The sequence below is a fragment of the Schistocerca piceifrons genome, chromosome 2, assembly GCF_021461385.2.
Source record: "Schistocerca piceifrons isolate TAMUIC-IGC-003096 chromosome 2, iqSchPice1.1, whole genome shotgun sequence".
In the NCBI taxonomy this organism is placed as follows: Eukaryota; Metazoa; Arthropoda; class Insecta; order Orthoptera; family Acrididae; genus Schistocerca; species Schistocerca piceifrons.
In genome coordinates this window covers 469762403-469787333 of record NC_060139.1, presented here as the reverse complement: position 1 = coordinate 469787333, position 24931 = coordinate 469762403, and the positions used below count along the sequence as shown (strand labels likewise).

The following is a 24931-nucleotide window of genomic DNA, read 5'->3' as shown; positions in this document are numbered from 1 at the left end:
TTCACTTCGATTTTATATTGTGTAAATTTTGATATCAAAGTTGTGAGACTATATTACTACAATAATTTTCAGAACAACTGCGTGACACATGTAAGACATAAAGTAACCAAATTTCTGGATCTGTACTTTTCAGATGCAGTATTTACCTAAACTGCAGTTTGTTGGATGTTGTGCTAAAGCGATGTACTAGGCCTTAATGTCAGCAAAGTATTAGTATTATGATTATAACCACTATTATTATTATTATTATTATTATTATTATTATTATTATGTAAAAAGCGAAATTCTTAACACGGCCGCGGCAACAAGGCAGGCACACTTGGCGATGCGCTAGCGCACGAATCAAATTAATTATGTGACGTATTGTTCAGACCCCTCATTTGATGCGGCTCGCCATAAATCCTCTCTTCAGAAATGCACTACGGAAACACGAACTCCGCCCCACAAAGCACACGACGCAGAGACAAAACGGGAGCTGCCGGCGTTCTACACGAATTCGTGAGCTGCAAACTGCTCCACGAAACTTTTTTATCATTCCGGTCTTTCAGCGAATTATCCGCGAGAGCAGGATATCGGCACTTCAACTGGCCAATTTCAGCTCCTGCTGTTAGACCTGCTAGAGAAAGTGCTACTCTCTGCCAACATCTTCACAAGTTTACGTCCACCAAATGCTGGAAAACGTAGTCCTTCATGGGCAAATTATTCGCCATTGAAATCCGCCTATGCCCGGACCAAATCCCGTTTAAGATGATTCGAGAAAACCGGTCGATCGTCGTCAGTCTAAACAAGGTCCTCTTCTCCAAGCTACCGGAAACTGGCCCTGGTGTCCACAGTAGAGAACAAGTCTCAGACACAGGCGCGGCCTGGTACTGCTGCGTTACAACGGTAATACGTTATCTTGTCGAAAGTACGTGCCTACTATTCTGTAATGTGGAGTTAACGACTAGATGCCAACCTGACAGTATAAACGGAGGCGGACAGTGCTGTGTTGTCAGTAGAGAACCAATAACAGCAGAAAGGGTCGGTCAGGTAAGCTCAATGGCTTCGTACGAGGACTTGTCACTGGATACCTCAGTAGCAAATCCATTAGGGACATTTCAACCCTTCTAAATCTGCGCAAGTCGACGTTTGGTATGTGGTTGTGAAATGGAAACGCGAAAGAATAACCACAACTGAACCAAGATCAGGCAGACGTTGTATACAGACGCACAGGGACCGTCGAGCACTGTGAAGAATAATTATAGAAAGTCAGGTGGAATCAGCGGAAGGAGTCAGTCACGAGTTCCACAGTGCTACGAGCAGTCTAGCTGGCAAAATGACTGCGCGTGGGAAACTAATGGGGTGCAATAGTCGAGCGGCTCCTCATTTCTGCAGTGAATCTAACGAGGGGAGGCCGCCAATTGTGAAATTCAGATTCGATTCATACTGCGCATAATAAAAGCTCATGGCCAGAGGTGTAATGTGGCAAAGCACCAAGATGCACTTCTCAGCCGTTGTCGAGAAAATCGACAGTTAAAAGAAACCGCCGCGGTGAAATACTCTCTACGATTAATGACTTTTCTACAGCGTCGTGGCGCAGCGGTAAGCGCTCGGGTTCGTAATCCGAAGGTCGCCGGATCGAATCGTGCCATGCAACTTTTTTTATTATTTGTTTTTTTGTAATTCAAATACACACACACACACACACACACACACACACACACACACACACACATTATATATAATTCCCGGCAATCAGTTGCAACAATTACGCATATAATAAGTTGTTGAAAGTCGTTTGTCGTGGAAAAACTGGCGACTTCGAACATCATTATGTTTTCCGCAAACAAAGTTGTATTTCACGAATGTTGTTAATTGTCTTCATAATGTTTACCACGTATAGTTAACGGAAGACGTAGAAACGATATTCCGAAACGAATACGTATATTGTAAGTCAAACGTTCGAATTAGAATAGAGACCCCACGAACACAAATTTGCTGTGGCAGGTATGAAATATAAACTCCGTTACTCGCTCGTTGCACTTGAAGGACAGATGTTGAATGGGCCGAAATGAGCCGCCGCATAACAGCGTAGTTGCCCGCTAACTTCGAAAGAAGGTAGATGCGGTCCCTAGCGCAACTTATAACATCGTCGAAAATCAGTGCGTACGTGAGAGCTTTGGTACATCCTGTTAAACAAACGGAAAAATGGAGGCTCACAATTGGAGAGCGATCCGGGCCTTCGCATGAAAGTGATGTGATCGAAGAAGATTCTATACACAGCGAAGTGGCGAAACAACAATTGAAAGATGCGTTGGTGTATTTTGAAAGCCTCCTTCGTAACAGTAATCGCATCGCAGCAGAACCGTCATCATCAATCAACGAAGAAGCCATGGTAATTGTGGAAGAAATGTTCCAGAATACGTTGCAAATGCTCGCCGAAAAAACCCTCGTTCATGATGAGGAACTGATAGACATTAATGAAATCGACGATAATAATGCCTACGAAGTCGTTGAAACGAGTCCCATTGCCAACGAATCATCAGACGAATACGAGCCGGACGAGAAGAAAAAAAAGGGTACGACTATATTTCTCTGGATTACAAAATTAGAGCTGTAAATCTGGCCAAAGAACATCCAGGCTGGAGTCTCAAAACTATACAAAAAAAGGGGTGCTCTCGTTTGACAAATATGGGCTATTTATCCAGGTGGGAAGATCAAATCAAACGTGGCGGTAGCAAATTTGATAAATATTGTACCATCGATTTATGGGTGCATGATCGCTTCGTAGAAGCTCGACAAAACTTCCAGCAAGTTACTACCAGAAACCTGCAGCAGTGGGCCTTGGGCGCTGCAAGTCAGTTCCCAGATTTCAACTTCAAAGCTTCAAAAACATGGGTCACCGAATTTAAAAAGAAGCATGGTAATCGGCAACGGAAAATCACAAAATTTGTTTCCCGGAAAGAGACGGCTACCCAAGACGAAATTTTGGCCGCAGCGGACACATTTCGGATCCAGACGCGAACGTTGATAACTAACTTCGACAAAGATTTCGTAATTAATACTGATCAAACAGGTACGTAAAGAGCTGTTCACAAACGTCATATGACATGATAATAGAATATGATAATCTGATATATGATAGACAACACAGATTTCCTATATTTCTTATATAAACTATATTTTTATATTTTGTTTGTCAGGGTGCCAGTACCTGTCCGCCGGCTGCGGTGGTCTCGTGGTTCTAGGCGCTCAGTCCGGAACCGCGGGACTGCTACGGTCGCAGGTTCGAATCCTGCCTCGGGCATGGATGTGTGTGATGTCCTTAGGTTAGTTCGGTTAAAGTAGTTCTAAGTTCTAGGGGACTGATGACCACAGATGTTAAGTCCCATAGTGCTCAGAGCCATTTGAACCATTTTTGAAGTACCTGTCCACGTTCAACAGAACTCTCGCCGAAAAAGGGTCAAAGGCTGCCCTGATAACCCGACACGACATGAACAAGGTGACGCATTCGTATACGGCACAATATGCAATCACGATGTCTGGACGAGTCTTGCCTCTTGTTTTCGCATGCCTCCGAGAGTCGACAGGTACGTTTGGACCCAGAGTACAGAAGACAGTCGACGAGTACGCCAAGAAGTATACCAACGTTGTTATTACATCCTCCAAATCCGGTAAACGAACAACGGGTTTGTTCATGGACGTCTTGCGTAATGCTTTGCAACCATACGTACAAAAGAAAGAGTTTCTCCTTCTGATCGACTCTTGGGGTGGGCAAACGAACTCGGCGTTATATGATGAGATGTTCCAGGACGATAAGAAGTTACCAACGTGCACTATAAAAGTCATTCCTCCAAAGTGCACTCCTCTCGTCCAACCGTGTGACGTGTATTTTTACCGCAGGTAAAAAATTTGATCAAGCACCTTCAAAATTGTGCTTTTTTTAATCGAGCGAAACCGTGACATCAACTCCAGAGACGATTGTATAAAAATCCAATCCATCGTCCACCACCAATTGTCTTCTCCGATTTTTGCCGATATGATACGATACGTGTGCTATGCATCAAACCTGACGAACGATAGAACAATTTTTCAGAATGTCAATCAGATGTGTTTCCCAACAGGTAATTTAAAAAACAATTGTTCTTGTAAAAACGCATCGTTTATCAGATGTGCTCGATGTCGTGCTGCTTTCTGTTTTCCATGTTTCTATGATAACTATCACTCTGGTTTGTGCGATACTCCAGCTACTTCTGGTCACTAATTGTTCATGATGTGCGAGTGTCTACTTCAATAGATTGTATCCACTTGAATATTATTTGTGATATTGTGTTTCATTTCAAGTATTATTTTTCCACGACAAACGACTTTCAACAACTTATTATATGCGTAATTGTTGCAACTGATTGCCGGGAATTATATATAATGTGCGTGTGTGTGTGTTTGTGTGTGTATACATTTGAATTACAAAAAAACAAATGATAAAAAAAAGTTGCATGGCGCGATTCGATCCGGCGACCTTCGGATTACGAACACGAGCGCTTACCGCTGCGCCACGACGCTTAGAAAATCATTAATCGTAGAGAGTATTTCACCGCGGCGGTTTCTTTTAAGTGTCGATTTTCTCGACAACGGCTGAGAAGTGCATCTTGGTGCTTTGCCACATTACACCTCTGGCCATGAGCTTTTATTATGCGCAGTATGAATCGAATCCGAATTTCACAATTGGCGGCCTCCCCTTGTAAGTGAAGCTTGGGGTGGTCTAAAAAGCGATCACTAGGCAGTCGATAAATGGAAACTCTCTACCCTGCTGCATTTGAAGCCACTCTTATACGGCCATAAGCCATGATTTTATATATTTTCTCTACTATTTTTCGTATAACTGTGAATTATTTCAGAATAAGAATTTCAAAAGAATAATTAGTGTACTAAGGACTTACAGGCGTAAGAAATGTACTAAGAACTTTTGGCCGATGAAGTTATAGTTACGTCAACTTTTGTTTTGCGTAAATCTATAAATAGTCGAGACAATAGTGTCTCGGTCTCATTCTGTCATTCAGTCAATTTTGTCTCAGCTTATCTTGTCTCATATTGTCCGTATTGTGGTAGCTCGTGGCTTGTAGTTGTGAAAATATGTAGTTTGGAACTATTCAAAAATTTAATTTCAGAACCACTTTTCACCTTCTCTAAAAGTAATTATCCTTGAGACAGGGAAAATATTATTAAAAAGAAATGGTAACTAGTAGTGAGGTAGGGAGTTTCATAGGGCAGAAATTAATTCAAAGCTTAAACTGTGAGAACTTAATTATTTTCGATCGCTACATTACGCAGCCCAGCACGGCGATCGTCAATTTTTTTAATAAAATCGAATGAAAAATTAACATAGGAATAGCATCTTTGACTGGCAGCATTAATGAACACTGAATTTATAACAACTCCCAAAAATAACTTTTCACACGAATTTAACTTACTTGCAAGTGTATAGAATTCACTTGGACAGGACTTGCTTAAAGATTATCGTCTTTATTCAACGATTAATCCATCAAACTTAAAGAGAAAAAGATACTAAGAAATACCTAGTTCTACTACGAACCCTCTTTTACGACAAATTTTAAAGACAGTAATTTGTGGCGTCTTCTCATAAAGAAAATTAACAATTACCACGCCTTGAGATCAGAAAGAATATAGCATTAATGACGACCAACGACTACCAACTAGTCAAGGAATATCAGGATTACAAGAGCAGTCACAGATGCCGATGGAAGGGTTTCTGTTTGCCGAATGCCTGGGGCCTCTACCCGCCATCTTGTGTAGTGTCAACAGTGAAGCACGGAGGGCCTGCCGCTGTGGCCGAGCGGTTCTAGGTACTTCAGTCCGGAACCGCGATGCTGCTACTGTCGCAGCTTCAAATCCTGCTTCGGGCATGGACGTGTGTGATTCCTTAGGTTAGTTAGGTTTACGTAGTTCTCAGCCTATGGGACTGATGACCTCAGATGTTAAGTTCCATAGTGCTCAAAGCCATTTGAACCATTTTAAAGCACGGAGGACGTGGAGTTACACTATGGGGTGCTTTTCGTGGCTGGAGTGTGATCTCATTACTGCGATTAAGAAAACACTAAATGCGGAAGGATATGAGCACATTTTACAGCACTGTGTGCTGCGTTTAGTAGAGCAACAGAGTGAGGTTTTCACTCTGCAGCGGAGTGTGCGCTGATACGAAACTTCCTGGCAGATTAGATCTGGAAGCCGGACCTAGACTCGAACTCGTAACCTCCGCCTTTTGCGAGCAAATGCTCTATCGACTGAGGTAACCAAGCACGACTCACGACACATCCTCACAGCTTTATTTTCGCCCGTACTTCATCTCCTCCCTTCTAAACTACACAGAAACTCTCCTGCGAAACTTGCAACACTAGCACTCCTAGAGGAAAGGATACTGGGAAGACATGGCTTAGCCACATGCTGGGGGTTGTTTTCAGAATGAAATTTTCACTTGGCAGCGGACTGTGCTCTGATATGAAACTTCCTGGCAGATTAAAACTGTGTGCCGGACCGAGACTCGAGATACTGGCAGAAATAGCTCTGTGAGGACGGGTCGTGAGTCGTGCTTGGATAGCTCAGTCGACAGAGCGCTTGCCCCTAAAAGGCAAAGATCCAGAGTTAGAGCATTGGTCTGGGCACAATCTGGCAGGAAGATTCAGTAGAGGAACAGTTCGGGGAGGATGGATCATCATGACAATGCACCCTGTCATAAAGGAGGTTGTGTGAGCCAATGGTTTGTAGACAATAAAATAGACTGGCGTAACCACAGTCCCTACTGGAACCCAATGGAAGACCTTTGGGATTTGAAATTTTTGAAAACATACTCAGCGAACTTAAAATTTGTTAAAATTTTAATTTTAACCTTTGGGATCACTTAGAGCGTCGGCTTCGCTCCGTACCCCAGCGTCCAACATCACTACCTTATTTGGTTTGGGCTCTTGAGGAATAATGGGCTGCGATTTCTCCACAGACATTCGGACACCCCATCGAAAGTGTCTATAGCAGAGTTAAAGCTGTATGAATATTCTGACATGTCCCAAAGCACACACACGACACGTTCATGTAATCTGATAGCCTAACTGGGCAATGAATTCACCTTCTTCAGTGCGGCTGCACAGATACGTCCGACCTCCCGTGGGAATCTCAGAAGAGCGAATATGGAGAAAATGCACAGGGGCTGCGGATACGTGCCGCTCGATGGGAGTGTGGATCGACCGTGAGGCGAGTCGAGATAGTCGGTGCAGTTGCGATAACACTGTGTCCCAGATGACACTGTGGTTACCGCACCTGCCTAGTAAGCAGGAGATCCCGGGTTCGAATCCCGTCGCCGCTCATTTCGCATATTGTCCCAAAACAGCTGACAGCAGTGATCTCTCCCCTTTCCTTTCCTTTCCTTTCCTTTCCTTTCCTTTCCTTTCCTTTCCTTAAGCCGTCGGCACACGGACCGTGCATCCGAACGTTGATAGTTGGGCGTGCTGAATTTCTGACGTCATAGCGTGGAATAGCACGTTCGAAAGTCTTTCCCAACATGCAGAGCAATATCTGGCATGTCAGATATTCTGAGCGTGCGTCTGAGCGTTGACCAATTGAGATGGCACGACGCCACCTTCGTCACACGCAAACCGTCTACCTTCAGAGTTGTGAGGCGCCATATTGGCATTCATTTCAAGCCTATATGTATATATGCCGTTTCTGAGCACCAGCAAGTTGAGAATCTCTGGAAAACCCGTTGTTAACTGTGTGATTAGTTCCAATAAAATAATGAGGAACACCATATTCGTGGCAAAAGAATTATTGTAACTTGCGTGTTAAGAGAGTAGCGTATTTGAAGGCAGCGACACACTGAAGATCCACCCAAAACGGATTGTTCTTGGTACAATTTCTTATAATTAAATTTCAATTAGTAACATATCTACGATTAAGGTTTTCAGCACGGGGTAACACCCTATGATTAGATGCCAAAGCTACATTGTTGGTTTAGCATAATGAGTAGCGTCCTTGTGCTGCGAAGAGTTATTAGGTGGGGCGATGGTTCGCGTTTTGATACTTACAAATTCTTTTTCCTTACATTCGCGTTTTTATTAGGTTCTGATACATTATTATTAGTTTAATATAAGTATATACTATAATATTTGATGTTATGTAAATGTAGGTTCACCTTTTTTTGAGGGGTGATTTTGTTCGGTTGGCTTAATGTACAGGACAGCTTGCGCTACTTGTACAAAGATATTTTGCTCCTTTTTCTTTTACGCTTCGTAGTTCACATGTTGCAAAGATTGTGCTACTGGGTAGGAACGGTGATCAAGTAAGACTGACTAAAATGTGGGAATGACGAAATAATGTTTATCTTATGCGGAGAAGTATTCCAAATTTGTACCGCACTGTTTGTAATGGAACTTTCATAAGCCTCTGTCCTTATTGATTGGACATGGTACTTTCCTTTTCGTGGACGATAGAGGAAATGTGCGTTTTAATAGAGCTAACATGGGAATTTTACGCGCGCCCGTTGAGTAAACAGTGTGATTTACGAAATAGAAACATCCCTCAACTGCCACTGGGGTGCGTTGCGGTCGCGTATACCACGTTGGTGCTCACGTACCGTATGCACAAGTCGCATCGTTCCTGAGCGTTCAGCAGCACGTTGGAGTTGGCACGCTCAACGTTAACGTTCGACAGCACGGTCCGTGTGCCGACGGCTTTACCTTTCCTCCTCTCTCCGCGTTCAGTTTACATATAGCGTTAAAGGGTGGTTACGCCCCATATTATTGTCCACAAATAGATGTGTGGGTACTTTTGATCAGTTAGTGTGTGTGCTAGTGCCTTGGCAACTTTTTGTATCCCTTTGATTTCCCGAATAAACCTTTACTCGCAAACTCCTGCGTCTCAGACTGGACTGTATCATCACGTAGCATGCAGCAGCAATCTGGAGGGGGACAGGGAAGGGAAAGGGATAGTTGTACGGCTGAGGTGGGAGACAAGCTCTGTCTGGTGGAGTGTGTAGGGACTAGAGTTCCAACAGGCACAGCATGAGGAGGTTGTGATGCAGGGAGATGGGCAAAAAAGGAGAGGAGGAGGGAAAGATGGGCAGATGCATTGGCCGAGGACTGCAAATAAACAGGGAGGAAGATGAGAATGGGGAGGAGATGATAAGACAGAGAGGGCGGAAACGGTTGGGTGAAGGGTATGCGGAGAGTATGTTACCGTAGATCGAGGCCGGAATAATTATGGGAGTGGAGAATGTGTTGCAAGGTTAACTCCCATCTGCACAGTTAAGAAAAGTTGGTGGTTGACGGAAGGATCCAGATGGCTCAGGTAGTGAAGCGGCCAATGAAATCAAGCATGTTATGTTCCACTGCATGTTGTCCATAGGGTGGCCTATTTTGCTCTAGGCAACAGTTTGGCGGTGGCCTTCACTCTGGTGGACAGCTGGTTGCACCAATATAAAAGGCTGTCCAGTGATTGCAGCAAAGCTGGTAAATGACATGGCAGGTTTCACAGGTGGCCTGGCCCCTGATGTGGCAAGATAAACTGTGACAGGACTGGAATAGGAAGTGCTGGGTGGGTGGATTGGACAGGTTTAGCACCTGGGTCCTCCACAGGTATATGATCCTTGTGGCGAGGGGTTGGGATTGTGAGTGGCATAGGGATGGATAGGATGTTGTAGAAGTTGGATGGGCAACAGAACATGACTTTAGGAGGGGGGGGGGGGGGAGTATCTCGGTATCACGTGTAGGATGTCCCTCATTTCAGGCCATGATGATAGGTAATCAAAGCTCTGGCAAAGGATGTGGTTCAGGTGTTCCAGTCCGAGGTGGTAGTGGGTGATGAAGGGTCACTCCTTTGTGGCTTGTTCTTGTGGGTGGCGGGAGGATTTGGAGTATGAGGGGAAATGGCATGGGAGATCTGTTTGCGGACTACGTCTGGGGCATAGTGCCTGTCTGTGAAGGGCTTTGTGAGACCGCAGCATACTGAGTAAGGGAGCTGTGGCACTGCAGAGTCCGAGAGATGGCACCACCGGCGCGTGTCGAGGTCATATTCAGTTCGTAGCATCTTTTGGAAAGAGCGCACACCAAGTTTCAGCCATATTGGTCTATTTCTTTGTGTTTGACATTCGTGTGAAACGAGGAAGTTGTCAGCTTACTGTTCGAAGGACTCCCGTAGAGTGAGGAGTGCTCTACGAGTGGCGGGCCCGTAGGCCGGGCAGAGGGCAGTGACGTGGCGCCGGCTCGTTACCTCCGGGCGAGCGCGAGTGTCGGCCAGCCACGGCCGTTACTCTTCATTAGGGGCGCTGAGTTACTGGCCGCAATTACACTGAGAGCACGGCCGGGGTGGGCCGGCGCGGCGCCACGGTCGCGTCCGTGGCCGGCCACCGAGCGGCGCGCCGCCGTACACCGACTCGACCACAAATCGACACGCAGCTGTTGTACAGGAACGCAAACACCATCTATTCAAGTTTTCATTTTATTGGACAAATGGTTTTGAGTTCTTTTTGAGACTATTAAATACGTATTACACTGAGCGCAGTTCGCCAGCTGACGGCGATTACACTACTGGCCATTGAAATTGCTACACCACGAAGATGACGTGCTACAGACGTGAAATTCAACCGACAGGAAGAAGATACTGTGATATGCAAATTATAAGCTTTTCAGAGTATTCACACAAGGTTAGCGCCGGTGGCGACACCTACAACGTGCTGACATGAGGAAAGTTTCCAACCGATTTCTCATACACAAACAGCAGTTGACCGGTGCCGGCCGAAGTGGCCGTGCGGTTCTAGGCGCTACAGTCTCGAACTGAGCGACCGCTACGGTCGCAGGTTCGAATCCCGCCTCGGGCATGGATGTGTGTGATGTCCTTAGGTTGGTTAGGTCTAATTAGTTCTAAGTTCTAGGCGACTGACGACCTCAGATGTTAAGTCGCATAGTGCTCAGAGCCATTTGAGTTGACGGGCGTTGCCTGGTGAAACGTTGTTGTGATGCCTCGTGTGAGGAGAAATGCGTACTATCTCGTTTCCGACTTTCATAAAGGTCGGATTGTAGCCTATCGCGATTGCGGTTTATCGTATCGCGACATTGCTGCTCGCGTTGGTCGAGGACCAATGACTGTTAGCAGAATATGGAATCCTTGGGTTCAGGAGGGTAATACGGAACGCCGTGCTGGATCCCAACGGCCTCGTATCACTAGCAGTCGAGATGACAGGCATCTTATCAGTATGGCTATAACAGATCGTACAGCCACGCCTCGATCCCTGAGTCAACAGATGGGGACGTTTGCAAGACAACAACCATCTGCACGAACAGTTCGACGACGTTTGCAGCAGCATGGACTATCAGCTCGGAGACCATGGCTGCGGTTACCCTTGACGCTGCATCACAGACAGGAGCGCCTGCGGTGGTGTACTGAACGACGAACCTGGGTGCACAAATGGCAAAACGTCATTTTTTCGGATGAATCCAGGTTCTGTTTACAGCATCATGATGGTCGCATCCGTGTTTGGCGACATCGCGGTGAACGCACATTGGAAGCGTGTATTCGTCATCGCCATACTGGTGTATCACCCGGCGTGATGGTATGGGGTGGCATTGGTTACACGTCTCGGTTACCATTGACGGCACTTTGAACAGTGAACGTTACATTTCAGATGCGTTACGACCCGTGGCCCTACCCTTCATTCGATCCCTGCGAAACCCTACATTTCAGCAGGATAATGCACGACCGCATGTTGCAGGTCCTGTACGGGTCTTTCTGGATACAGAAATTGTTCGACTGCTGCCCTGGCCAGCACATTCTCCAGATCTCTCACCAATTGAAAACGTCTGGTCAACGGTGGCCGAGCAACTGGCTCGTCACAATACCCCAGTCACTACTCTTGATGAACTGTGGCATCTATGCACCAAAATTGCGTGAAAATGTAATCACATGTCAGTTCTAGTGTAATATATTTTTCTTCTTGGTGTAGCAATTTTAATGGCCAGTAGTGTAGTTAAAGTCGACTCTGAACTCAATCTTTGCCAACTAACGACCTGAGTTTCACGGTTTTTCGTAATTAACGGATCTGATGGTGACCTGAAAAAGTGTCCTAGGCGGCGTTGTGTTCCTGTTTATTGGAACTGGTTACGGCTGCCTGTGGACATTGCGTCTGCAGTTATGACCCTGCTGTTGCTGGCGGATTACTGTGCATTGTAACAGCGGTAAGACTTTGGTAGTTCCCTCAACAATTTTACAGGATTGTATAAAATGTTTTATAGGGGAAGTGTTTATAAATTATGTGTAGCACCTTAATCAGATTCAGTCCATTTTTCTTTCCACGATGGCTTCAAACTGATAGTTCTTTTCAGACCAGTCCTGGCTGTACAGCCGGTTTCAGACGGAGCTGTGGAGGGCCATCCATCGCTTTGGCTGAGGCTAGAGCTGCGGAAAGACAGACAGGCAGAGTCGGCGGCGGCCGAGTAGAGCTACTCACTGGTGAGTGGTGACGTTGAAGAAGAGGTGCGAGAACTGCGGCGCCGAGTCCTCTGGTCCGTGCGGCGCGGGGAAGCTGAGCACCAGCATGACGGGCTTGCGCGAGAAGTACTGCTTGCTCTGCCGCAGGAACGCCACCGAGTCGTTGGCGATCAGGTCCGGGTAGTAGTCCTGAAAACAACCAGTGCCCTCCGGCATGTAACACACGCCTCCAGGTCGGCCGTACCGACATTGTCAAAAAGAAAGAAAAACCCTACTTGAACACGGACTGCGACAGACAGAAAATAATACAAAGCAAAATAATGTAACCTTTTGACAGCTGAAGTGATGCTAGAGCTCCCAGGGACTACCGTGTGGTAACAGAAGAACTTAATGTTATTGCTATGCTATGCTTAGTGCTATTCCTTCCATGTTTCTTATCCACTAAACGAGGCGATGATTTTTCCAATGCGAATCTGAAAATGTAGTTCAAGTATTATCTCGTCTCCTGTTAATGTCAGCATGTAATAAAATCTGCATTAACTATACCGTACAACTCCACCACTCAGCTATGGTCAGTAATGTCGAAGCGCAGTATAGTACATACGAACAAAGTGGCAGAAAAGTAATCGTATAATCGAAAATCAGAGACGAGAAATTAATTGAGACCTGACATGTTGCAGTTCAAAAGGAACTGATCACGAGCATATCCGCACGCTTGCCATGTACGAGGACGTGCTGAAAACTAATGCCTCCGAATTTGTTTATGTGATAACTCCAAGATTTTTAATAAAACTAATGCCTCCGAATTTGTTTATGTGATAACTCCAAGATTTTTAATAAAACAAATGTTGTTGACATTCTACATCCTTGTTCTTCATTTCTTCGTATTTATTTCTCAACATAGTCACCCTAGCGACAAACGGTTCTCCCAATGAGGAACCATTTGATGATACCGATACTACAGAATGTTTGACATTATTGACGGAGCCACAACCTCAGCTATGCTTACACCGCATCATCACTATCAAAGTGAAATTCTCGAAGGTTTCCTTCAAGTTTTGGAAAGAGATGAATATCGAATGCGGCCAAGTCGGGACTGTATTGAGGCTGAGCGATGACAGTGAACCCAATGTGTCGCGTTCTTGCAGTGTCGCAGCGCTCGCGTGTCCAGTTGAAGAAGAGAGTGCTCCATTTGTAGGCCAACTCTTCGAATTCGAAACTCGATTACAAGACGCTCTTTCTCACGGGTTACCCAAAGCTCACAAGGCTTCGTGCAGATGTGACGTCATACGCTGCATCGACTCACGATCGTTCGGTTCACAACAAGTGAGGCGAACAAGACGTTCAAAGTAATTTCTTCTGAAGTAGAGGGTACTACAGGTTACATTTTTTATTTTCTGCAACATACGTTGTTTATAAATGCGTAAGTTTCTGCATTCATTTGGGCTGGGCTGTAGATAAGGGAGACATAAAAGTGTTGGCAAGAATTAACTCCGAAATTTACTGAAAAAATTTTACCAATTATTTTTCCTAATACGGCTTTATCAGCCCCGAAACTGAAACCACTTATTCATTTACAATTTTAAAAAAAGTGTTAAAAAGAGCTGAAGTGCGCTAGCATTGAATTCAATAACGTATTTATTCAACATTGTTGACTGAGGAGTTTAAAAAAAAAAGTTAATTTTTACGAAGTCTGAGAATTAGTCTCAGCAGTTGGTCTGCAATTACAAAGAGTGGGTAGAGAGTCTAGCAGACGAATTAAAGTTACGGCTCATTTACGTCATATTCAGTGTTATGCTGTTTCAACATATTGAGGATCTCTCGAAATCACATTGCAATATTAAAGTTGATATAATAAAATGACGACAAACGTAATATTGGTAGTTAAAGATGTGAAACTTCCTGGCAGATTAAAACTGTGTGCCGGACCGAGATTCGAACTCGGGACCTTTGACTTTCGCGGGCAAGTGCTCTACCAAGCTACCCAAGCACGACTCATGTCCCGTCCTCACAGCTTTATTTCTGCCAGCGAAAGGTAAAGGTTCCGAGTTCGAGTCTCGGTCCGGCACACAGTTTTAATCTGCCAGGAAGTTTCATATCAGCGCACACTCCGCTGCAGAGTGAAAATCTCATTTCCGTTAAAGATGTGTTTTAAGTTTACACATTTGTTTGGAAAAGTGGTGTCCTAAAGTAATTAGCTCGTAATTTATCTTTTACAATTTACACACATGGCTGATACTAAATTACCTTTTAATTCTTTTGCAAACATGTCGATTTTCATTATGCTTTTTATTTTGAGTGGTAGTTTGTTTACAAGACGACCCAAGTGTTTTGAATATTTATTGGCATTTGCGCATTGCATGCTTAATTTCTAAATTGCTGACAAGGACAACACACGAGAGAGAGAGAGAGAGAGAGAGAGAGAGAGAGAGAGAGAGAGAGAGGGAAAGAGACAGAAAGGGGGGGGGGAGGCTGGGAGAAAGACAGAATTGGTATTCAGCATTATTTTATGGCGTTAATTGGCTCTCGCGTCGAAGCTATGGAATGAACTGCGACGGCAAAAAGAATTAAAAATTGTGTTAAAAAGTATTTGTTGCTGCATGTTATGGAATGTCGCAGGGAGCGTATAAAGTTAAGCCGAATCGTGTGTAAAACCGGTTCACAACTGCGGATATGTGCAGCGTAGCGTGAACTGAATTAGTGAATTAGTCACTGCGCTCATGAGCAGACAATTGTTAGATAGGAATGACTGGTCGTGAAAGTGATCGAAAATGATGTATAAAAATCAGCGTATGAACAGTGGAGACTTATGAAGGAATTATTTGTCAATATAATGACAGTTTAATTAGGGCTGAATCACGTTAATTGGTAGCGTAGCACCCACAAATTCCCTCCATATTGAATCTTATACGTATTAAGTGAACATTTCAGTTCCGTCGGAGTAAAGGTTTTACGGAAGAAGAAGCAGTCTTGTGCTGGACTTGGGAGCTGAACGGGTAGGCACACGGTTGTAAAGCGTAAACTCCTCTCGCCAAGTACAGTACTTACCAGCTGGCCTTCTTATGCAACATACATCTAATAGTACGATATTCTGATCCTCTCATTTTGTGGGGTACCAAGAAATCGATCAAACTGACAACGATAACGTAGCCATAGTTCAATCGTTATAACACATAGAAACATGAAGTTGTTATCCGATTGATGCCTATACGGAGTAATTGTTATTAACGTGTAAAAATACACGAAGCGACGTAGATGACGCTGAGACGAATAATTTGATATAAGACATTAGGGGGTCGCAAATGTCGAGAAATATCCCGAAAGTGGATGGCAAAAGAAGAACATGTGACGTCACCAGATGACGTAGCTCATCGCACTTGCAGCGGTTGGTCCCCTCGATCCTACCCTCGGCCGGCTGGCGGCCAGTGTGGCCGTGCGGTTCTAGACGCTTCAGTTTGGAACCGCGTGACCGCTACGGTCGCAGGTTCGAATCCTGCCTCGGGCTTGGATGTGTGTGATGTCCTTAGGTTAGTTAGGTTTAAGTAGTTCTAAGTTCTAGCGGACTGATGACCACAGATATTAAGTCCCATAGTGCTCAGAGCCATTTGAACCAACTCGGCCGGCTGGGGGGCAGTGACACACATTGCTCTGCTAGGGTACTCTGTATTCTTTGTTGCATTATCCGATGTGATACGGTAGTACTCAGGGTAGTGGTAATCGAATACTACAATGAATCGGTTTACGTTTACGAAACACAGAGTTGCCCAACGAAGCGATGTAATGCACTTGTCCCCAGCAGCGAGAGTAGTAATGACAAGCCCAACCGCTGCATGTGCGGCACATGTTCGACATTTGTAATCCACTTTTGGGGTATTTCCCGACATTTGCGACCCCATGTGTCTTATATTAGTTGTTTAGGCGTCATCTACATCGCTTCGGTTTTTTTAACGTTAATAAAAACCACCCTGTATGTAAGAGGCAGTCGAAAGAAAAAAGCGAGAGAGCGGAAAAAAGTAAACAGACATTTTAATACTTCAAAAATAATAACAGTAACAATTAATAGATTTATCCCACAGTAACACAACAAGACGGTCAATGCAATCATGCAGAAATGTTTGCGGTTGGATACGAACCAGGCGTGCACCCGAAGCAAATCATCGACCACGAATGTCTTTCTTCACAGCTCCAAAAATATGGAAACTTAATGGGAAGAGATCGCGGCTGTATGGAGGGTGTGTAAGGGCTTTCCAGTGAAACTTCTGCAGTGTAGTCTAAACAACCTGGGCATCATGTCGGCCCGCCCATTGTATTTAAATTTTAATGGCTTGCAGCAAAGGTAAATGATTTTAAACGATGGAGTACTGTGATCTCCTTGGACACAAAACACTATTCGTCTTACCCACACTAGTTCCAGCAAAATTTTGGTATTGTTAGTTGACTTTTAACTCAGAAAGTATGTAAGACTTACAATGAAATTAAAATTTATGCTCTTTGTATGTAACAATTATATACTCCAATACCTCAGTGCCTTGTATTTTCTCATGCATCACCAAACTATTATGGTATGCGTTTCACGGTTCATAATGCCATCTGATACATGAGTGCTTCTCCTAAATGTGGAAGCTGCAGCTACATGTTACTTCGCAGACCACTGTACGGTGTGCGTCAGACGCATCGAAGTGTACCGCTGAAACGTTCCCTCATTTCGTCTTCGGGGCTCGTGTTCTGTCGCACCAAGTCCCTATGGCGGCGGCGCTCACCAGTTCACGCACTCCGTAACGATGTGTGGGGCGCGGTGTGACTTTCTCGACTTGTTGCTCGGCAGGTGTACCCGAAAACGTTTACTGGCGGACCCAGACCAGTTCGCTGCTCTCTCACACAAACACTTTATGAGGAAGATGGTCTTGAGACGGGTAATAGTCTGGCTGTTACTTTAGCGGACATTTTTTGTGAACGTATTTGATGAAGCAATGAGCAGCACGCGCCCAAAAATAACTTTTGTTACGCTGGGAGATGATGGGACTCCATTAACTATCTAGGTCTTAACCATTAAGAAAATTAACAAGCATAATTTATTTGTTTTCAGGAAACCTACCACGACGTTAAAGATCCTTTCTCACATTCATAGGAAGAATCTTAAGGACATGTAACTCGTCCACGAAAGAAGAGGATTATAAGGCGCTTGTTGTATCGATTATTGAATACTGTTCATCAATATGAGACCCGGTCAGAGTGGGACTGATAGAAGAGATAGAGAAGATCCAACGAAAAGCGGCTCGTTTCGTCTCGGGATCGGCGCGAGAGCGTTATAGAAATGCTCAACAAACTCCAATGGCAGTCGCTACAATTGACCCGAAATATTTTATAATTATAAATCGTGAGAATTATAACTCTAGAAAGATTCTCTCATAATGGAGATTTACAAACAAGTAAATTAAGTAGAGTTGTACATCACAGAGAGGTTTGCTTTTGAAATTTCGAGACAGCAGTGTCTGGGAAAAGTCGGACAACATGTCACTTCCTCCCATATACATCTCGCGGAGTGATCACGACCAGAAAACTCGGGAAATTAGTGCCAATACAGAGGCTTACCGACAATCATTCTTCCCAAGCGCCATTCGCGATTGTAAAAGGGAAGAGGGCATCAGCTAGTGGTATCAAAAGTACCCTCCGCCACACGCTGTTTGGGGGCTTTCCGGAGTATGATGTAGATGTAGATGTAAGTAAAGTTGTAGATGTGATTTCCAAGTTAACAACAGATTAAAACTTCTTGTAAAATTAGGTTGAGAAGAGCATGTAATAACTGTTAACTGTTTTTTCTTTGTTGTTATTTCATCCCCCTCGCACCATATGGGTGTTGAGTGAGCTGTAAACATTACAATATTCTGTTCTTGATCCAAGCGAATTAAAAAAATTATGAAAATTAGAAACCAATTTTGGGTCTGTTTTTCTGTTTAAATTGAAAGTCAAAGACGGACAATATATATATATATATATATATATATATATATATATATACGAGGTGCGGCTAGAAAAAAACCGGACTGATGCTGGAAAAAACATTTATTTACAATTATTTACAATTTCATGTTATCTCCTTAAATGTACTCTCCTCCTCGGTCTCTACACCGCTCCATACGAATTTTCCACTGTTCATAGCAATGCTGCAGATCATTTTCGGTAAGTCCATACATTACTTCCGTCGCTTTTTCTTTTACTGCTTCAACAGTCTCAAATCTAGTTCCTTTCAAAGCTGACTTGACTTTAGGGAAAAGAAAAAAGTCACAGGGGGCCAAATCAGGTGAGTAGGGTGGATGATCTAAGATGGGAATGTTGTGTTTTGCCAAAAATGTCTTCACTGACAACGCACTGTGAGCTGGGGCATTGTCTTGGTGAAGGATCCATGACTTTTTTCTCCACAAATCGTTCCGTTTTCTCCGTACTCGCTCACGTAGGGTAGCCAGGACGCTAATGTAGTAATGCTGATTCACTGTTTGTCCCTCTGGTACCCAATCAATGTGCACAAGCCCTTTGATGTCAAAAAAAAAACAATCATCATTGCCTTGAATTTCGATTTTGACATTCGTGCTTTTTTTTTGTCTTGGAGTTTTCCAATGCATCGATTGGCGTTTAGTTTCGGGATCGTAAGTAAAAAACCACGATTCATCGCAAGTAATAACATTTTGTAAGAAGGTGGGATCACTTTCAATGTTTTCCAGGATGTCCGAACAAATCATTCTTCGGCGTTCCTTCTGTTCAATTGTGAGACACTTTGGAACCATTTTTGAACACACTTTGTTCATGTTGAAACTTTCATGAATAATCTGCCTAACACTTTCCTTGTCAACTCCTGTTAACTCAGACACTGCTCTGATTGTTAAACGGCGATCTTGTCGAACAAGTTTACCGATTTTTTCAATGTTTGCATCAGTTTTTGCTGACAATGGTCTGCCAGTGCGAGTGTCATCACTGGTGTCTTCGCGGCCATCTTTAAATCGTTTAAACCACTCAAACACTTGTGTTCGCGATAAACAATCATCGCCGTACACTTGTTGTAACATTACAAACGTTTCACTTGCAGATTTTCCTAGTTTGAAACAAAATTTGATGTTAACTCGCTGTTCTTTCTGTACACTCAACATTTTCCGACGCACAGACAAAATGTCAACTACTTAAAACAGACGCCACGGGCAGACTGAGTGCAGGAGGCAGATGAAACTCGGGCAGTAGGCGGAGCGAGAGTCACGTGACAGGCCACGCGACTTTCAGCCTTATTGCATTCGTTTTATTGTTTCACCAGTACTAGTCCGGTTTTTTTCTAGCCACACCTCGTATATATATACATATATACATTTAAAAAACATATCGCAGGCAGGTGAAATTCTTCTGACAGAAAACACTAACGCACTGTACTTTCACTTAAACTTCGAAGGACCTGCAGTAGGTTGAGAAGTATTGCCGGAGAAGGGATGATGTTCGTAAGGTTGAGGGATGTGTGTAAAAATATAGGGGTGTGTTAGGTAGGAAGACCACGTAGATGACTGGTAGGAGTTGAGGGGGAGAATGGGAAAGACAGTCAGTGGGAATACAACAAATTTGATGACTCTGTGATACATAGGATTGGCAGCAATAATTGTGGTAAGTACAGTACTATATCGGCCGCTCTTTTAATATAAAATTTAAGTAGAATTTACGACTACGAAAGAAAACTTACTTGGAATTGCATTTAGCAGAGAGCAAACATACTATATGAAACGCTGATAATAGTATGCGTGTTCTCAAACGAGCACCAAAAGGTTGTACTTTTCAATTTGTTGGCGATGCTTGAAATCTATGGAAATGAGAGTCATGAAGAGTGCCCACTACCTACTTGGCTTTGTTTGAGAGGGTCCAACATCGACCGTCTAAGGTCTCATTTACGTATACCTTTCCTGTTTCTTACGTAGTACGGAGCACATTAGATATATGCTGTACTTCGTTATGCTGACCATGTCACCCTGCTTTTTGACTGTCTTTTCTCTGTTTGTATAACATATTTCGCTGGCTGTATGATCCATTCTTGGTGTCTGACAGATCGTGAGGTACATTGTGCCCTCTGGCGGTTGTGTTTACCAGGTCAGTAATGCTGTATTTCGCCGGATACGCTAACAGAGGGCGCTGGTTACTTACTCTAGCCTTAAGCTTTATCATTATATTTTTTTTCGCCAGTTATCTTATCAGTTTTGGGTAATTTTGTCGTTACTAGTTATCTAAAAATACCATAATAGTGTTTCCTTTTTAATAATTGTAAAAATTAGTTTCATTTGTTTTTTAATGTATTTCATTTTATAATTGTACAAACTTAGAACACATTGCAATCCCAGACCAGCTTTTATCTAATTTTAAGGTTTTATTTGATTATATTTTTGTATAATTGCACTAGTATATTAGTCGAATGTATGCACAGTATGAGTCCTAACGAGTTTTTTTTTCTTTTTTTTAGCCGCTGTACCCCAGTCTGAACAGTAGCGTCGGTAACGTGACGATTCTGACGGTACTGTGCTCTGGTTCGCATCAATTACGTCCCACGATGCCTAGCTGATTTTGTTTGTATCTCTTGACGATGTCACTATGGTTTTATTGTATCAGGATATCTTTTAAACTAGTGCGCTTCATAAGATTTCTACACTTGAGTTTGAAACTTACCTACGAGAGTAATACTCTCATTATGTAATCATTTATTGTTTACAATATGTAGACCGTCCATTACTTGTATTTTGTTTCCCCATTTTCCCGCAGATGTGATGTCCACCATTGACCGAAACTGATTATCTGAGGACAATTTTTTGTGATCACAGACTGGAATAAAGTAAACAAATACTACACTTTCTGGATCACTGTTCTTATTCTCGACTATATCGCAGCTTGTGAATAAAGGTGTGTGCACACTTTCATGGACTATCAGTTTATAGTATGTCTCAGTGCTTCCCAAAAATTTTTGATTCCCAGTGGCCTTAAATTATCAGAATTTTTTCGCTGCGTCGTAAGTCTTGTTTATCAGAGTTGAAGTGCGCTGCTGATACGGTTAGGCTAGTTTAAAAATATAGTTATAAATGAAACATCTATTTCATATTCACAAACAACTGACTGATTATCAATAGAACATATAATGGAATGAATAAACTTCTTGTTCTCTAGAGAACTTCTCACATCTCAAATTGGATTCGATTACAGCTATCGTCATTCCTTGTTCATCATCACCATCATCATCATCATCATCATCATCATTTAAGACTGATTATGACTTTCAGCGTTCAGTCTGGAGCATAGCCCCCGTTATAAAATTCCTCCATGATCCCCTATTCAGTGCTAACATTGGTGCCTCTTCTGATGTTAAACCTGTTACTTCAAAATCATTGCCGGCCGGAGTGGCCATGCGGTTCTAGGCGCTACAGTCTGGAACCGAGCGACCGCTACGGTCGCAGGTTCGAATCCTGCCTCGGGCATGGATGTGTGTGATGTCCTTAGGTTAGTTAGGTTTAATTAGTTCTAAGTTCTAGGCGACTGATGACCTCAGAAGTTAAGTCGCATAGTGCTCAGAGCCATTTGAACCATTTTTTTCAAAATCATTCTTAACCGAATCCAGGTACCTTCTCCTTGGTCTGCCCCGACTCCTCCTACCCTCTTCTGCTGAACCCATGAGTCTCTTGGGTAACCTTGCTTCTCCCATGCGTGTAACATGACCCCACCATCTAAGCCTGTTCGCCCTGACTGCTACATCTATAGAGTTCATTCCCAGTTTTTCTTTGATTTCCTCATTGTGGACACCCTCCTGCCATTGTTCCCATCTACTAGTACCTGCAATCATCCTAGCTACTTTCACATCCGTAACCTCAACCTTGTTGATAAGGTAACCTGAATCCACCCAGCTTTCGCTCCCATACAACAAAGTTGGTCGAAAGATTGAACGGTGCACAGATGGCTTAGTCTTGGTACTGACTTCCTTCTTGCAGAAGAGAGTAGATCGTAGCTGAGCGCTCACTGCATTAGCTTTGCTACACCTTGCTTCCAGTTCTTTCACTATGTTGCCATCCTGTGAGAATATGCATCCTAAGTACTTGAAACCGTCCACCTGTTCTAACTTTGTTCCTCCTATTTGGCACTCAACCGGTTTATATTTCTTTCCCACTGACATTACTTTTGTTTTGGAGATGCTAATCTTCATACCATAGTCCTTACATTTCTGATCTAGCTCTGAAATATTACTTTGCAAACTTTCAATCGAATCTGCCATCACAACTAAGTCATCCGCATATGCAAGACTGCTTATTTTGTGTTTACATATCTTAATCTCACCCAGCCAATCTATTGTTTTCAACATATGATCCATAAATAATATGAACAACAGTGGAGACAGGTTGCAACCTTGTCTTACCCCTGAAACTACTCTGAACCATGAACTCAATTTACCGTCAACTCTAACTGCTGCCTGACTATCCATGTAAAGACCTTTAATTGCTTGCAAATGTTTGCCTCTTATTCCATAATCTCGTAGAACAGACAATAACTTCCTCCTAGAAACCCGGTCATATGCCTTTTCTAGATCTATAAAGCTGAGCGCTCACTGCATTAGCTTTGCTACACCTCGCTTCCAGTTCTTTCACTACGTTGCCATTCCTTGTTCAATATCAATTTTTTTAAAATCAGAATTGCATGAAACGTGCCTTACAAAAGTTCTGGAACATACATCAGTGGATATTTATTTCTCTTTTCTGTATCTGTTACAGTTTCACAAAATGTATAATAATGGAACGTGTTCGCGAACCCCCTATAGCACAGTTTTAGAGTCACTCAGACAAAAGTGAAAAATACAGTACATAGGATAACAGCTCAAAGTGAGACAACCGGTACATCGGGCAGTTACATAAAATGAGAAAACAAATCTAGAGATACGAGAAGCGTACAATGTACTTGTCATTTTCACGCACATCTGATACTTCAGGATTATAAGTGAAACGGTATAATCTTTTGCAAAGCTGAAGTGGAAAGCTATTTTATATGTCTGTGCTGACATGTGCGACATGTTGTCGCGATACCACCTGAACGTACTCGTACTCGTGTGTTCCTGTCAGATTTCTATCGCACTATCCGCCTGGACACGGCAGCGGGAGCTGTGAACGTTTCGCTGCTTTTTTGTTATTTCCCTCTTTCCGCTTGCCCTTCTGTCTGCCGACATGCGCTTACGCGGGCGAGCAGCTGCACTGCCGTTTGTTTATGGAACTAGGCTGGAATAAACGTCACGCAGGCGCTTATGAATAACACATGTCAGCAGGCACCTCCGTATCACATGCGACGCTTAACCTTTGCGCCGGCGACGAGATATTTCATCTCCTCACGTGTTCGCTGTGGCTGTTTATACAAGAGCCAGGGCAAATGACGCTGCAGCTCCAGCGATAAACGATCAGAACATTTGTGGAATCGGATATTATGAACCGTTTTCAGTAACGTCCCAATACGGATTACGTAACACAGGCTATTCTTCGGAATTGGATCGACTGAAAGAGTATCCGGGATAGGAAACTGAAAATGTAAGTTGCACAGTACGCGTTATTATCGCTCTGTTTCAAACTAATATTAGCTTTTCTTCGCTTTTAGTGGATAATTGAAGAACATGATTTACCGCCAAGAGCTGATGATAAAATTTCTTTATTGAACAACGAGTTTCTGTCCATGGACCATCATCAGGTTCATAAAGCATATACATTACACTAGACAATATAAAATCAAAGGTGTCAAACAATAAAATACAGTCCGCAGCTCGTGGTCGTGCGGTAGCGTTCTCGCTTCCCACGCCCGGGTTCCCGGGTTCGATTCCCGGCGGGGTCAGGGATTTTCTCTGCCTCGTGATGACTGGGTGTTGTGTGATGTCCTTAGGTTAGTTAGGTTTAAGTAGTTCTAAGTTCTAGGGGACTGATGACCATAGATGTTAAGTCCCATAGTGCTCAGAGCCAATAAAATGCAGAAGTTCGTCACTGTTGTCAAACAGTAACAGGAATTACTGCGTCAGTCAAAGCAACGCCAAACAGTGCACACATTCTTTTTATATCAACAGCCAGCATTAACGTTATGAACTACACACTAATTTTAGAACATGTTTTTTTAAGTATGTACCGTTCTCTTTCGTTTACCGTTCTCAAATAAAAATAAAACAAGTAGACTTTTCCTAGCAATTTTATTTTTGCGTGAAAGCCTGTACTTTAATCTACTTATCTAAGCAATTTCCACTAATATTAAGGCACTTGTCGTATCGTACAACCAGATTTTGAATACTCAAAGAAATCTTCCACCTGGTTAGAGAAACACTGCAACCCCGTCGTTTTGACTTTTTCATCGTTTTCGTGGTACTGACCACCCACCAGCTTCTCCAAATGCTGTAGTACGTGATAGCCACTAGATCGAGGCTGTACCTAGGGTGATCAAGTTG

The 24931-nt window shown here is 43.4% G+C and overlaps 1 protein-coding gene across 1 annotated transcript in view; it reads right to left on the bottom strand.

The window, feature by feature from the left end:
- LOC124774601 (extracellular sulfatase SULF-1 homolog) overlaps positions 1-24931 on the bottom strand; it is a 449198-nt gene that overhangs the window by 199119 nt on the left and 225148 nt on the right. Inside the window, exon 4 of the mRNA XM_047249494.1 lies at positions 12488-12657. Within this exon, the coding sequence (XP_047105450.1) occupies positions 12488-12657 (170 nt within the window). The remainder of the gene's footprint in view (positions 1-12487; positions 12658-24931) is intronic.